Genomic DNA, 17122 nt, shown 5'->3' on the forward strand with positions numbered 1-17122 from the left:
GTGTAGTGTCAGTGACAACTAAGAAAAACCAACAAATGGGACTTTACAAGAGGATCATGGAACACAGGTCAAAATCAGGGAGCGTTAAGGGAGCCTCTGACTAATAAGAATGAGACTTTCCATAGCTGAATTTCCTACAAGCCACTCCAATAAGAAGGTACGACAAAGACGTCGGAGATGTCCACCTAGAAGCTGCCAGTCTAGAAAAATTAGCTTCTATTTGCATACTGGGAGATTTTTTGGAAAGATGAAATACAGGACTAGAACACCAGGACGCATGACATTAAGGGACCATCAGCAAAGTAAGGGAGCTGGTAACTCACCCATTTAAAGACACAGCAAGAACTTAAGGTTGACAGCCATTAACTAGGGCACTAGAGGGCAAGAAGGTTGACTAGAGAGTGATTGTATTAGTTACTTTCATATTGCTGTGATAAAACTCCATGACCGTGTCAACAGGGGGCAGATGGTTTCAGAGAGATACGTCTCTCTCTACAATCATGACAGGGAGGCATGGCAGGAAGGGACCGTCACGGAGCAGGAAGCTGAAAGTCACTTCTTGAGCTGTAAGTAGGAAACAGGCCATATCTCTGTGTGTGGCACACACACAGTTGGGTCAGCCCTAATGAAAACACCCACCAACTGGGTGATGTCTTAAAAGCCTGAGACTATGGGGGGATATCTCATTCAAATCATCCCAGGGATTAAGGATGGACACTTACAGAGCAGGGTTATGAGGAGTTTTGTAGTTCATGGAAGGAAACAAAATTATTAGGAGCGTCCACCATCTCCAGAGATGCAGAAAAAAGACTGATCTAAGAATGTCTGAAATTATTACAAGAAAATATGACAATTAGGGAACTGGTATGCAGGGAAAGGACAGGGAAAATTGAGGATTCTTTTTTAAATATGGTGAAGAGGAACGAGATTGAACATTGAAGAGTCTTCTGGAGGCTAAGCAATAAGTATACATTAGGGAAGGGGCTAGGTGAGGGAGGTGACTTCAGGCTACTGAGTCCTGGATTTCAGCTTTCTCCCTACCACTGTCAGAATGGTGACTGACTATACTCTTGCTCCTTATGGAAGACCATGCCTCTTGGGCTACCCTGTAGCATGGCATTTGGAATTACTGCACCTCCTCTATAAAGAGATTATCCATGCCTACCCCTGAGCCAGGCGGCTCGCTCTGACCATTTGAAAGTGAGCTACAGTGGGTAACTACCACATCCAAGCAGTGATTTAAGGAGTACTTAAATGGTTCCATTCACCCATTCTTTTCTTCTCCATGAAATAAAAGCTTGTTGTGAGCTGCTCATGTGGACAGGTTTACAGGAGAAGGTGATATTAGAATCTCCAAGGTAAGAAAACATCTGTACTGTGAATTCCTTTTCTCCTGAGAGATTCTGGTGTTGTTTCTACTAGTTCCTGGTTAAGAGACAAAAACCTGGGACTTTTAAGAAAAAAATATTTTTTCCATATTGGGGATTAAATCTAGGTCCTTGGAGAAATCACTCTCTATTCTGAGCTGTATCCCGAGCCCTATGGAAATTTTTCAAATTACTCTTTGAAGAATTCCAAGCTTACCACCAAGAAACTAAAGACTTACTTGCACTGGTTCCTGTTTTCTTGAGTCTGTGCAGACTACTTGAGCTGTTCTTATTCGCCCTCACTGAAGACCACCGCTCTTCTTCTCCATCCAACTTAGAGACTAGGTCTTGTTTGGGATCTTGATTTCCTACTCATAAGAAATGGTAGACACTGAGGGTTGGACCAACCATTTCAGAAATCAAGCCCCAACTTTATTACTCCAGGGTCTTTCAACATATATGGCTTCTGATGTTTCAAAATAAGGATGCCCATGAACGTCAAATAAGCACACCTTCCCTTTTGTAGGCTCTGACACAGCATCATTCCTAGCCCTTGTTGCTATTCTGTCTAAGCTCCTCCCCACAGCTACTTGGCAGCAGCCAGGTATGCTCTGCCCCACAGTTGCCTAGCAACAATATATATAGTACATGACACTATAAAAGGAGCTGCTTGCCCCCCCCACCTCTTATCTGCTCTTTCCCCTCTTGCTCTTTGTTCTTCTCTGTTCTTGCCCCACCGCCCTCATGTGCCCATGACTTGGCCACCTTTCCTCCCTTCTTCTACTCTTCTCTCATTAAACCTCGCCATGTGAAACCATGGTGTCTTAGTATTTTCTGTCCAGGCATGGGCTGAGATTCAAAACCCTAACAGTACTAAAAAGTGATCAAAAACTCCCTGACCAACCACCACCACCAGCACCACCAAAATAAAACAAAACAAAACAAGAAAACATCAAAGGGAAACCTGAAGGACTTGAGGAAGAAGGGACAGCAGGGAACATGTTCTGGGTTGTGGGGAACTGTCCTTACCCATCGAGGCTGGATTGCTGCAGTTCTCTAGCTTTGTATCCTTGTACACGTTTCTCTGCCCAGGTTCCAGCTGCTCCCATTCCTTCTGAGGAAAAGCCACAGACACATCCATGAACGTTACTGACTCCTATCATTCTTATTCAGTCCACAGAGAATTGGACAGTTCGACCATATCAACCCTCACCTCTTCCCTCTCTTCTTCTTTACAAAGGGATTGGCTCTGTCTCTGGTGTTTAGATTTTCTTCCTTGGCTTTGAATGTTTCTACTATTTCACATCTCATTTCCACAAAGTGTTTGGTATCGAAGGGGGAAGGCTTTAGGTGAACTCCAGCTGCCATGTTGACCTGGGACTAGCGAGTTTGTCTGGACCTTTCTCTGGGTTGCGGTCCCTTGGCTTATGGCATCATTATCAGGCCATTTTCTATCTTCCACAGAGTCCTGGACTGGACCTGTTACCTAATCTTGTAAGTATACTCAAGGATAGCTTAGCTTGTGAACAATTTGGTTTTTTGTCTCTTAAATTTTTGCCAAGACTAAAAGTGAAAAGCCAGGCACAGTGGTGCACGGATGCAGCTGAAGCCACTGAGGAGGCTTTGGTCAGAGAATGATATGGACTGTGGCGGGGGAGGGGGAGACAGAGAGACAGAGAGAGATTTCAGCAAAATTGGTTGGCTCTCTCAACAGCGTTTTGCCATATTGTAGCAAACCACAGCAAGAACTTGATTCAGGATCCTGAGCTTGAACCAAATTTAATCTCTCGATCTATGGGCCAGAGGATGCTATGGGGTGCTGGGCAAACTTTTGTCTTTATCCATTGGGCCTCTAATGACCAGACCTTCCCCGACCCCTGGCATGTCCTGAACCATGTTGAGCAGCCATAGCCTTAGAAAGATGTGTCTCTCCTCGATCTGTTGGAAAAGATAGTCTATGGATGGAAGAATCGTACAGCAAGTCTCATGCGTCTATGGTCCTTATAAAGCCTCTAAGGCAGGAGCCCTAGAGAGCATTCATCAGGTCTTGGGACTGTTCGAGAGGTGGTGAGATCTTGAGACTCAGGTTAGATTCTGAGACATGAGGAAGGATCTTGGGCACAGGACTCAGGAGGTCTCCTCATTCTCTCATGGGTTAGCCCTCTGGACACATAGACATACATTTAAGTGCAAGGGTAATCATTTATTGAACTGCAAGAGCAAGAAATTTGTGCGGAATGATCATGGGTGGGTCAAAGAGAAATTTAAGAAAGCTTTTAATTCTCGATGTGTTGTCCTGGGTAACTAGGGAAGATGCTGGAGAGACCAGGATTGCACTTTTCTGTGAAACAGAATGGAAATCAGATCGCAGAATTTGTCTCAGGATACTCCATGGACAGGAAATGGTGATGCTGGTGTCCTGGTGAGAAGTCTCCACTCAGCACTGAGTAATCCAGGAAGAAAGAAGACAGGAACCCATTAAGCACTTCTTGGATTGACTTCTGGACAGAGAGGCACTCTATTGTATAGAACAAAGGGTGAAAAAATAGATCTTGCTCTGCAATCTAATCAACATTATTTGCCAGAAAATAGGGATTAAAGGCACAGAATAAATGACTCTTTCCTTATGGATGGCCTATGAAAAATGAAGTAACGAAAGGTCTGAGGTTTGTTTCCACAACCTTTGGCATAAGAAGCTCTGAAGAATGGTCATTGCCTTGAGGAATAATGGTGAAAACCTTGGCCACTTTTACAGACTTTCCTACATTATCTGAGTGAAGTCTTGGGAAATGGGAAAGAGGGGTCAAAGGAGTCTGCTCTCCAGACTGGAGGAGAAGTGGAGATCATGCAACTCCACTTCCAGGTAAGAAGCCAAGGTTGTACAGAGTTCAGATGAAGATCTTATTGTCCAGAGTGGGATGGAGTAGGACCGCAGTCTCTGAAGAGCAGTCATACTCACATCCTGCTACTCTCTGTTTCAAACTTTAACTCTTAATGACACTTAACACATCGCTGAGCCCTTTTTACACAACCGTGCAGCAACTATGGAAAACTCACTCCCTTGTTTTCTTGCCTAAGTGCTTGGGTCACTTTACTTTAGAGCTCAAAATAGGACCAGATAGTCACAAATCCACATAATTCAAAGCCATTGTTCAAGCTCTCCTCAAAGACTCCTTATCAAATTATTCTTATAATAATTTTGGGGTACAATACTAACGGTTTTGAAAGGGTCTGGTCCATGCCCACCCCCTCCTTGCTCTCACTGGAGATTGCCCACCTGGAGGCTCAGGCCTTTCTTCAACCTCGGGCCTTGAGACAGCGATCTGCAGGGTGAGAACAAGAACGTGTTCAGGTACCAGTTCCACTTTATTCCCCAAAGAGGAAATGAGGTGCCTCTCCAGTTTCAACAAATGCCTGATAGCCAATCCACCAGGTTCATTTCTTCTATGATATAATATTCAGGATGAGAAAAATAAGTGAATCCTGACTTACCAGTCTTGGTTAGGTCAATGATATTGTCCCTAGTTATTCCATGTGCCACACATAGTTTTTCAAACTTTTCCTTGATGTCTGAACTCAGATCCTTTGTTCTGCCTGTGAAAAGAGCAGCAGTCAGTGTAGCAGCTGTGTCCTAGGCATTGACCACAGGACTAAGTGAGGGGACAGGGGCTCCCCCATAAGGGAGAGAAAATGGCTGGTGACATGGTTGACAGGTGTGGGTCCAATCTATCCTGAATGTGGCACCCACGGAATGGCCTTCTGGCACACGGAGAGACTTCGGAGTGTGCCCAGCACTGTGCTTGAGGCAGGGTGCAGGTGAACATCGTCGACCTTCGGGAAGTGAGAAAGAGGCAGACGAAGCTGGGAAGACCATACTAAAGCTAGAGTTTCCTTCCTCTCTTCCCACCCCAAGATCAGTGTCCATGTGGAAATACTTTACCGTAGAGCAACATCAACTGGAAAGTTTCCCCGTTCTTGACATTAACAAGGTGAATCATGACATATCTGTCATAGTCTGTCTTAAGTATAGTAAATGTATTCCCTCCGTCATCTGTGGAGGAAATGGGACACAGCTCAGAAATTCTCTGGTCTGCAAGAAATTATGTAAACCCTTTACCTGTTCTACCCCAAACATGAAAATCATTAAAATACATATCCTGGAAGAGATGGGGGCGGGGATGTCTGCTGCTTCCCATCTGTAGCTTTCTGGACTTGGTGAAGTAACTTCTAAGGAAGGGGCCCTGGGATGACGCCCACTAGAGAACACTTAGCCACAGCAGCGACTCACTCTCTCTCATCCTCTGTGAGGCTTAACTACCTCCCTCAGCACCTTCAAGCGACACGTCTGTCTTTCATAAGTCTGCCCTCACATGGCTACATCCTGAGCAATGTGCACCGGTGCTAGCTACCGGGCAGTATCAGATTCCATCTCACCATACTTATCCCCCTTGCCTGCCACAGGGTGTTAGCTATTAGATGGCCCCCGTGTCCCTGGCTAAATCAACCATGTCAGGAAGTGCTTGAGATTCTACAAGGGGTTGTGGTGAGTTTGCTAGTAGAAAGTTTGACTGAGAGGTGCAAGTTCCTGAGTTCAATCCCCAGCAACACACACACACACACACACACACACACACACACACACACACACACACACAGACAAACACACACACACACACACACACGATAAAGGTATTAGGGTTTACTAAATTCCTTGTGGATAGATATATAGACATTATATACACTTACGCTCAACAAAATATTCGCCATCCTTTGGCGTTTTGTAGGCAACCAAATATACTTCCCTGCACTCTCCATTTTTCCTGTAAAACAGAGCAAGCTGGTGCTTAGGGGAATTTTGATCTGGCTGGCTTCTTAACCCTCTACTCTATAGTTATCTCCAGTTTCTGATTCCATTTACCTTTTGAATATTTTTGCAAAATTAGCAAAATGGCTTTTTTAAAAATGTTATTTCGTTTCTGTCTGATACTTTACTAATCACGAATTTGCTCTTATTTCTTCTTCCTCATCTAAGGGCAAACACCTCACTTACTTAATATGGAACTTGAAGCCTAAGGAATTCTCCAAGACATCGATGTGCTGCATAAAAACTCTCATGCTGCCGTTCTCTTCTATCTTTTCTCTTTTGTCAGAGGCGAGAACAATAGAAAACCAATCCCCATTGAGCTGTAATGGATAAGAAAATGATTAAGGGAGAAGGGGGCAGGGATACCGCATGGATGTGTTTCTTCTTGAATTTGCTTGATAGAGTTGTCACAATACCTAACATTCTGTCCCTGCCTCTCAGTGAGAGCAGAGGTCCCCAAACGTTGTTAGATCTGAATAGTATACAACTGGTCTTACTTCAAGGTCTGAAGCCATTCCTTTGTCTAATAGAACAAGCCACTGTACCCATCCCCTCAGAGGACCTGCTTGGCTTCAAGAGTTCTCCAAAGCACTCTCTGAGTCAGAAGTTACTATTCGCTGAGCATACCTTGTCCACATCGAGGTTCCCTCTCACAGAACTAGCTTCTTCTGCATGGCCGCAGACCAGGGTCAGGCCCAGACACAGCAGCAGCAGCAACAGCTTCATGTTGGTAGGGAATAGAATTGCCTCTCTGTCGGGACAATCCCTCTGCTGATGGTGCCCACACTCCACCTCCAGCACTTTGCTCGTCTTTATACTCTCTCTGGGTTTGAGTGTTTTTTTTTCCTTCTCATATGGGCCTCCATCCTTCAGGCTTTGTGGAATGTTTTCTCATGTACTGATGTGAAGCCAAGGATTGTTCCTGCCCTTTTGAAACTTGGCGATGTCATCTCCTATGGATTGATTCTATCACTCATACATTTCGCAAAACATATTCCCAAGAAAAACAGTGGGTGTTCTAGAGGGCCATCTGGAACCAGATGCAACATTGGATCTGACTTAGAATCAGAAAACCAGTTATGGAGTGGGTGGGTACTGAACTGGAAGGTCAAGCATGGAGAGAATCTTTGCTTCAAGACTTGAGTGGAGTGTGGAAGAAGCTGAATTACTTGGGTTTTCTTTGAAAAGATTCATTCACATTTCATGCGTATGAGCATTGGTTTTGCATGTGTACCATGCACACACCTGGGGCCAAGGAAGTCAAAAGGAGGTCAAAAGAAGGAGTCAGATTCTTTGAAACCTGTTCTTGCTGAGGACCCAGGTTCAATTCCCAGCACTCACATATCATTTCACAACTGACTCTAGCTCCAGTCACAGGAAATGACCCTCTTTTGGCCCCTGTGATCTCCTGTACACATGTGGTACATATGAACTCACTCATTCAGGCACATATGCATAAAAATAATAAATCTTAATTTAAAAGATTATCAGGAATGGTCTTCCGAAGGAAAGCTGACAGCCCCCACCCCCAAACCCACCCCAAAAGCTTGACCACAGAATGCAAACTGCTAACTTATTAAGGTAAACTGCTTCAGCTGTTTACCTCAGAGAACGTGGACTTTAACTGACAGGACATAATCTCATCATTAAAGAAAAACAAAGGTATTGTTCAAAGTCATATTTGCTGATGGAGGTCCAAGTAGAAATGATGTCAAGAGTCTGCTTACAAAGAAACACAGTTATAATGGGAACATATTTTGTGTCCTTATAAATTGTATTTACCCTGGAACTAGAAACATAAAATAGTATTTGATGTGGGGAAATAAATAATTCAAGAAGGAGGCAAGTCCTCGACAGGTTTTATTTCCACTTTGCATCAACTCTCTATAGTATGTACTATTTATTTTCATCTTTCCATAGTGTTAGCTAAGACTCAGAAAGATCAAGTAACTTGCAAGTCCATACAGCCAGTTAGCAAGAGAACTTAGATTTAAACCCAAGCCTGTCCATCTGATTCAGGAACCTTTGTTCTTATTAACTCCACTACACAGGTTGGGATGTTTTTACCAGAAGGGAGGATGGTTAAATAGGAGAAAGAGGAATAAACAGTGCTGTAGAGCTCAAGACACATCAGACTGAAACGGCACATGGGTTCTTTAAAATATGGAGGAGTGGGTGTAGCTTGAGATTGAATGAGACATGACTACTGGCCCCTCTTGGTCTACAAGTATTTGGTAAATGCTTGACTAGGGGATTATCATCTTTCTTTTTTCCTCTTCCTCTTTCTCCTGCTCCTCTCCCCTCCTCTTCCTTTTTTGGTTGATTACGGTGTGTGTGCACACATGTGCACACATGTGTACACGCCTTTGCTCGTATACGCAGGAGTCAGAACAGGGTGCCAGTTGTCTCGCTCTGTCTCCTTTTACTTTATCCCCTTCAGACAGAATCTTCCTCTGAATCTGGGACTTAGTGTGTTTCACATAGGCTGGCTGGCCCGTAAGTCCCAGCAATCCTCCAGTCTCCACCATCTACCTAGTGGTGGGGTTAAAGGCAGCCATTACCAGCTTTTTTAATGCGAGCTCTGAGCATCTGCTCTGACCTTGCTGGGAGTCCACACAGCCCTCACAGCCCGTACTTCTCCACTGATCTGTCTTCCCAGCAACTCACATAGAGGCTGGCCTTGAGCTTCCTGAGTTTCTGAATGGTCTTGGATCTGTGGTAATCCCCCAGCTCCAGCCTCCTGAATGCCTAGATTACAGGTTGTAGCACCACGTCTGGCTATAGATTACTGCTTTTCTAGTAATGAATGAGAAGACGCTTCCCCAGCAGAAGGCAACAGCCAGTCCCTTCCACTTAACACTCCTCAGTACATGTGGGCTGTTCGTGTGACTGAAGCACTGAGGCTGTTAAGAAATGACTAGACAAAGTATGTGTGTAAGAGGTTTAAGGAGTGTACGTGTAACCAGCTAATGGCCCATGTGTAACTAGCTAGCATTTCTGAAACTGACTAATAGGAAAATGATTTAATGACCTTTACCTGAGTCTTACCCTCAACTAATTCAATAAATAACCCATTCAGAAATCCTGCAGAAACATTCGAGTCACTTACATGGTGCCAGGGTGTGTTTGGGGCCAAAAAGAACATCAACGAACACCGGCTTATTTGATTCATGTCCCAGAGAGGAAATATTCTTAGTCCCTCCAGCAGAGTGACAGATAGGACTGCTGACCCCAGCTCAACATCAGTTCTAAAGCACCTGCTGGTGTCAGCGTCACAGGATGCTTGGAGACACTGGAATCAACCTGCTTAACTCCCAAAACCTAGAGTGGGCCCCAGGAAACAGAGGCAGAAACAAACGTTAGGGGAGAAAGAGATTATTGGCCAGGAACTCATGAAGGATGAAGGGAGCTAGGAGAAAGCAGAATCAAGGAAGGGAAGTTATCCTGTGGTAGGCAGAAATGCTATGCCACAGTTTTGCTCGATCATTGGGGGGGGGGAATGTGCACCACAAAGAGACCACCATATCAGCTCGAAGACAAGGGGGTCTGAAGCAGTTAACAGTTGGGACGGCTAGCTATTCACACTCCTCACAACCAAGCAGTCTTTTTTTCAAGGTTGGGGGTGGACTCTAAGCTATACTGCATCATGATGTCTGGGATTTCATTCTGCTATCCATGAGTAGTCTTTCTGCAGAGGGCTCGAGTCCTCTCCCCAATTAGGTATCTGTCATAGGAACATTGCAATACAAAGATATTCAACTCAGGGGAATCTGTAAGCCACCGAGACCAGGAACCATGCGTCCAAACTACTGCATGCTCAGAAGGGTCAGCGCCTTGGCAGGGTTAGCCTCAGTCACCAATGGCTGATGGAGGGAAGGCAGGATGAACCAGAAGAGGGAGAGACTGGAGAGATGACTCCCGGTTAAATTCCCAGCACCCACAGGAATCCATAAGTCTAGTTCCAGGGATCCGACACCCTATGTGGGCACTGAGTGCATGTGCTGCACAGATATACATGCAAGCAAAACATTCATACACATAAAATAATCTATTGTTTTAAGCACAAGAGAATTCACCAGACTAACAGGAACTAGGCAGAGGGCCTTCTAAGGTGTAGGGAGAATGGAAACCTACGGGAAGACCATGGCAAAGAGGAGTACAAATAGTTCAGAGCGCCAAAGGAAACCTTGCTAGAACACACTGAACACAGGAATTACTGAATGAGTCGAAACTAGAAAGGGAGTTGTGTCAGTTTGCAGGGGCTGCCCTCTCGAACTCATGCAGTATGGGTGACTTCAGCAAAAATTAGACTTTCTCCTTTCCGGCAGCCAGAACTCTGGGAGCAAGGTGTTCGATGGGGCTTGCTTCTTGTGAGCTCTTCCTCATTGGTGGAATCGTGTTCCCGGGTCTTCAGGAAGTCTCTTCTCTGATCCATCCTGTATCCCAGTCTTTTCTTTTGAGGACACTGGTCAGGCATCTTGACTTAGGGTTCAACCTGAAGACCTCATCTTACCATAATTACACCAAATCACACTCTCAGGCACTATGGGTAAAGCTTCCAATGTATGTATTTTTGGTGGGCACACTTATCCCGGAGCAGCTTATGTGGGCCCGTGAGGAGCTTGGTAGGAGTTGGTTTTCATGTACCTGGGAAGGACCTGAAGCATTTTAGAATTACAGTAGGAGCATGGTTAGAGGTGTGCTTTCAAAGTTCATCTGGCTGCATTTGGATAACTAAGACCAACAGGAAGGCAGGAGAAGAGAGAAAAAAGTTGCTATCAGTGGCTCTCAAACGTGTGGATCGAGACCCTACATGGGTTCTCAATGTGTGGGTTGTGACCCCCACTTGGGTCACATGTCCTATATCCTGCATATCAGATATTTACATTTCAATAATTAACAGCAGCAAAATGACATTTATGAAATAGCAACGAAATAAGTTTATGGTTGGAGGCCACCATAACATGAGGAACTGTATTAAAGGGTCATAGCATCAGGAAGGTTGAGAACCTTTAGGCAGGAGATCATGAAGGAAGTTACTGGAACGTGCTGGCAAGAGATCATACAAGCTTACTCTCGATAGCTGGAATTAGAGGGACGTCTATAGAGAAAGTACATGGTGTTCATAGAACGTGAGGTGTTAAGAACACATTGGTATTCTGTATCCTTACGTAGATACAATTTAGAGTTATTGCGATTAATATCATGACGAAAAGCAACTTGAGGAGGAAAGGGTTTATTTTAGCTTACAGTCTATCATGAAGGGAAGTTGGTGTGTATGTGTGTGTGTGTGTGTGTGTGTGTGTGTGTGTGTGTGTGTGTGTGTGTGTGTGTGGTGGGGGGACTCTATGAGAGAGCGTGGACGCAGGGACTAAAGCAGAGTCCTTAGGAGAACATGGCTTCCTGGCTCGTTCCCTGTGCATTGTGAGCCTGCCTTCTTATATACCTCAGAACACCCTGCCCAGGGTGGTACATCCATAGTGAGGTGGGTCCTCCCGAATCAGTTTCCTAGAGGCATTTTCTCACTTGAGGGTGCCTCCTTCCAAATAACTCTAGCCTGTGTGGAATTGAAACAAAAACAAAAATAAAAAATGACCCAAGAAAGTTACTAATGAAGGAGGAAAAAACAAAACACCAAAACAAACAAAAAACAACTCTACATGAGAAACAATAAAGATAACGCCTCTGCCTAGTGTTTTGAAACCTGACGTCCGTATCCCTTTGTACAGGTGGACGTGAAGGCATCTATGTGCCGTTGACTGATCCACACAGATGCTGGATGCATGAGAGTCGGTGAGATGCTGGTTTCAACCTTCATGATGTACGCACCTCATGCTTCTGTCTTCCTTTTATTCTTCTTTCTTCATTACTCATAATTTTCTGTGTTTTATGTTGCAAATAGTTTCATAAGTTATCTCAGGACTTCTCCCCCTGACATTAACTTAACCGAACCTATATAACCGCCCTTTACAGGTCAGAATCTGAATTGTGCTGGCGGTTCATACACTTCACTGAACGGTGGATGCTTCCGTGGACGATAATTCTTTTTTAACTGAAGCATGATTAGTGGTTTTAAACCTCAGAATGTAAAAATATTTTAGCCACGGATGTGAAAAACTTAAAACTGGATACCTGAGGAAGTGCTTAGGGCTGGGGAGGTGCCTCGGTCGTTGATACTGTCTCGAGACATGCTTCCAGAGGGCAGGATGGACAGACGTTCCCAGCAGCCCCATGGAGCACAAGCACCTGTAGTACAAATGCCCCTGTCAGTCCTCGGCGGGCACCTGCATGCGCGCGTGCGCACACACACACACACACATTAAAATTAATCTAAATGGTCAAATATAACAAGAAATGCTAAAAATGGGCTTATTATATGTGTCTATAAAGACTATATGGCAATGATTGTCTTTATCCCTCATAATTTATCTTATAAAGAGCAATCAGAAGTAATTTCATTGTAAGCCTGAGAACTGGTTTTCTGAAGAGATGATCGCTTTGGTTTTATTTAGATGCAAAGGAACTTTAAATAGTTTTCAAATGACTACAAAGAATGGACCTACTTAAGATGGAAATTTAAAAAAAAAACGTAACTCCAGTCTTAAATACAGTATAAATCTAGTGTCAGAAATTTGTTTGTAAATAATACAATAACTAAATAAGTTTTAGAGTGCAGAGAAGTGCCAATGTGTGCCATTCCGTGTTAATTGGTTGTGGCGCTCAGCTTAATCTCATACATTTTCATCCATCCACTATGCAATACAGTTTTAATGAGATATATAAAATATGGAGGAGCCAGTCAAATACTACTGACAAACCAAAAAAGGACTGAAACTCTGGAGATAATAGGACAGACCCGACAACCACACCACGGCCTCTGGAATTACGCATGCGTAGTTCTGTTAAGCTCATCTACAGAGGAAAGAGTAAGAATCTTAACCACACCAAGAAATCTATGCAGGGGATTCACAAAGCCAAGTGCAGCAAGGTGTTGGGTTGCCCCTACTGGCCAACCTCAGTGTTTTGCTCTATCCTACAGCCGCATTGCTGGGGCTTCCTTTGTGCATGTTAGGTCTCTGTTAGGTTTGTGCTAATAATTTGCAGCCAGTAGCTGGAGAGTTGGAGCACAAAACTTGTACTCATTATCGTCCTTTTTAAAAATAGAAAAGTCGAGGCTGGAGAGATAGCTCAGTGTCTAAGAGCACTCGATGCCCTCACAGAGGACTTGAGTTCAGTTTCCGGCATACACAGGATAACTCACAACCACCTATACCTCCAGGTTCAGAAGATATGACACCTTTTTCTGAGCTCTTCAGGCACGAGTGGTATATGTGAACAGACATACATGCAGCCAAACACTTATGCACATAAAATAAAACTAAAAAACATCTAACTAGACAAGTCAGGACTGGAGAGCTTTGTCACTGGTTAAAAGCATAGGGCTGTTCTTTCAGAGGACTTAGGTTTGGTTCATGGCACCCACATGGTGGTTCACAACCATCTGTGACTCCAGCTCCAAAGGATCCATTTTTAATCTACATCAAAATATTAATCTCATCTTTCATTACAAATGTTTCAGGCTAATGTTTCAACTAAAAGCCTTGGTTACTAGTCTTCTAACATCGCAGTTAGATTCTGTTCTTTTGTTTTTTGGGTGCTGAGGATTGAATGAGGGTGTCATGGTTACAAAGTCACCATTCACCACCAGTGGCCTATACCCCTATTTCTGAAGTTTGATTCTTTTACTGGAGTTACTTTAGATAGTTGGAGGTCTTTCTCCATATGAAACTGTTCTTGGTCTTTTCTTGTGAGTTTGTCTTAGCACTTTTTCTCTGTCCCAGTCCTTTGGTGAATGCTTTCATTACTTCTTACCCAATACAAATCAAATGTAAGTGTCTTTGTGGTATTGTATTAAGTGGGGTTCCCTAGAGGAATAAAACTTACAGTGTGTGTGTGTGTGTGTGTGTGTGTGTGTGTGTGTGATTAGTTTATTAGAATGGTCTACAGACTGTAGTTCAGGTAGTCTATTAACATAAAGTCCAAGAATTCAGGAGTTGTTTAGTCCACAAGGTTGAATGTCATAGCTGTTTTTCAGTGTATGTCAGAATTCCAAAATAGGCCCTAAAGCTCATGAAGGAATGGACCTGCTAGCCAGAGTAAGTGGAGGCTCTAGGGAGGGATCTTCCTTCTTCCACATCTTCTATGTAAGCTGTCAGCAGAGGGGGTGACCCAGGTTCAAGGTGGACCTTCCCTCCTCAAAAACATCCAGATGACAAGTGGGTCTTTCCTTCTTCAATTGACTCAGCCACTCTCTCACTCGTGCTTTGACTGTTAAAGTTTAGTTAATTCCGGATGTCGTTGACAACCAAGAACAGCCATTACAAGCCCACCCCTGATCAATGTGACACACAATCACATCTCTCTTTGTCATGCTTAATTTACAGGTGGAAGTAACAGCCAGGTCATAACTATGCCTGTGTAACTACCCCATGTACAGCCTCAAAGGCGTTATGTGTTTAACAGAGTCATAATTGTACACAGCGTGATGTAAGCATCCCTCATACAACCATAAATGCATTATAAATTTTATGATGTTCCTTCAAGGGACATTCTTTTGATATCTCAAAATTTAAATATGACAACTACTGATATTCTCTTAATCATTCTGATACTCCATGACAAAGAAATAAAACATGAAAATCTGTACAAACACATTCTTAACAAAATACTGCCCTGAGGTTCGTGCTGCCCTCCCCCGGACTCCCAGCTCCATTGTCCAGCCACTGGAAATAAAGAAATGAATTAAGCACTTTCTAGAATACCTAAACCACACAAAGACTCAATAAATAAAGAGAACTTCAGACCAATTTCCACTATGAACATTGATGCCAATATTCTCGATAAAATGCTTGCAAACTGAATCCAGGAACACATCAAAAACATTATTCACCATGATCATGTAGGCTTCATCCCAGGGATACAGGGATGGTTCAATGTACAGAAATTCATCAAAGCAATCCACTGTACATACAAACTAAAAGAAAAATATCACATGATCATTTCACTAGATGCAGAAAAAGTCTTTGACATAATCCAACACTCCTTCATATTAAATGTCTTGGGGAGATCCGAGATATAAGGTGCATTTCTAAACACAATAAAAACAATATACAGCAAGCCAAAAGCCAACATCAAAAAAATAAAGAAAAATATAAAGCAGTTCCACTAAAATCAGGGATAAGTAAGGCTGCCCATTTTCTCTCTATCAACATAGTGCTTGGAGGAAGTTCTAGCTAGAGCACTAAGACAACTAAAGGAGATCAAAGAGGAACAAACTGAAAAAGAAGAAATCAAGGTATCACTATTCACAGATGATGTGATAGTACACGTGTGTGACTCCCAAAATTCTACCAGGTGATAAACACCTTCAGCAAAGTGGCTGGATACAAAATTAACTCAGAATAAATCAGTAGCCCTCCTTTATAAAACAATAAACAGGCCGAGAAAGAAATTAGGGAAGCAGCAAACTTTACAATAGCCATGAATAATGCAAACTATGGTGGTGTAACTCTAACCAAGCAAGTGAAAGACCTGTATGACAAGAATTTCAAGTCCCTGAATAAAGAAATTAAGGGAGTTATCAGGAGATCGAAATAACTCCCATGCTCATGGGTCAGTAGGATTGACACAGCGAAAATGGCCATATAGCCCAAAGCAATCTATGAGTTCAGGGCAACTGCCACCATAATTCCAATGCAATTCATTGCAGACCTTTACAGAGCAGTTCTCAACTTCAAATAGAAAACCAAAAACCCAGGATATCCAAAACAATCCTGAACAATAAAAGAACCTCTGCAGGATTCACCATCCTGATTTCAAGCTGCACTACAGAGCCAATAGTAATAAAAACTACAGAGTGTTGTTACAGAGACAGACAGGTTGATGAATGGAATAAAATCAAAGGTCTGGAAATCATACACACACACACACACACACACACACACACACACACACACACACACACACATACACACACACCCCTATGGACACTCGATTTTTGATCAAGAAGCCAAAATCATACAATGGAAAATAGAAGCCTCTTCAATCAAATGGTGCTGATTTAACTGAATGTCTGCATGTAGAAGAATGCAAATAGAGCCATATCTACCACCCTGCACAAAACCAAGTCTAAGTGGATCAATGACCTCAACATAAAACCGGACATACTGAAACTAATAGAAGAGAAAGTGGGGGAACACATTGGCACAGGAGACGAATTCCCAAAGAACACCAATAACTCTGGGCTACAGAGCTAAGCAGAGAATTCTCAACAGAGGAATCTTGAATGGCTGAGAAGCACTTAAAGGAATTTTCAGAGTCCTCAGTCCTCAGGAAATGCAAATCAAATGACTCTGAGATTCCTTCTTATACCAATCAGAATGGCTATAATCAAAAACTGAGGTGACAGCACATGCTGGTGAAGATGTGGGGAAAGGGAATATTCACCCATTGCTGGTGGGAGTGCAAACTTGGACAACCACTTTGGAAATCAATTTGGCAGTTTCTCAGAAAATTGGAAATGAAACTGAAGTCTCAGCTATATGCCCCAAACATACCCTGCTCTACCACAAAGACACTCGCTCAGCTGTGATCATAGCAGCTATATTTGTAGTAGCCAGGAATTGGGAATAGCCCAGATGTTCCTCAACTGCTGGATGGAAAAAAGAAAATGTGGTACATCTACACAATGAAATACTATTCAGCTATTAAAAACAAAGAGTTCGTGAAATTTGCGGGCAAATGGATGGAACTAGAAAATATCGTCCTGAGTGAGGTGATTCAGATCTAGAAAGATACGCATGGTATCTAGTCACTTATAAGTAGACATTAG

General features: G+C 43.2%; 2 protein-coding genes and 1 pseudogene across 2 annotated transcripts in view; 1 reads left to right on the forward strand and 2 right to left on the reverse strand.

Annotated features, from left to right (window-relative positions):
• The window catches only part of Zfp37-ps1 (zinc finger protein 37, pseudogene 1), a 29733-nt pseudogene extending 27251 nt beyond the window's left edge, over nucleotides 1–2482 (forward strand).
• The window catches only part of LOC134479066 (zinc finger protein 37-like), a 28577-nt gene extending 26069 nt beyond the window's left edge, over nucleotides 1–2508 (reverse strand). Inside the window, 2 exon segments of the mRNA XM_063261342.1 lie at nucleotides 1607–1735; nucleotides 2397–2508. Of these exon segments, the coding sequence (XP_063117412.1) occupies nucleotides 1607–1735; nucleotides 2397–2508 (241 nt within the window).
• Nucleotides 3642–6996, reverse strand: Mup4 (major urinary protein 4). Its single transcript, NM_198784.1, has 7 exons — nucleotides 6859–6996; nucleotides 6418–6551; nucleotides 6114–6187; nucleotides 5308–5418; nucleotides 4860–4961; nucleotides 4645–4690; nucleotides 3642–3810 (listed from the first exon to the last, which is right to left on the reverse strand). The coding sequence occupies exons 1-6, from the start codon at nucleotides 6955–6957 to the stop codon at nucleotides 4665–4667; spliced, it is 546 nt and encodes a 181-aa protein (NP_942079.1). The 5' UTR covers nucleotides 6958–6996; the 3' UTR covers nucleotides 3642–3810; nucleotides 4645–4664.
• Nucleotides 6997–17122: the final 10126 nt, after the last annotated feature.

The sequence above is a fragment of the Rattus norvegicus genome, chromosome 5, assembly GCF_036323735.1.
Source record: "Rattus norvegicus strain BN/NHsdMcwi chromosome 5, GRCr8, whole genome shotgun sequence".
Taxonomy (NCBI): domain Eukaryota; kingdom Metazoa; phylum Chordata; class Mammalia; order Rodentia; family Muridae; genus Rattus; species Rattus norvegicus.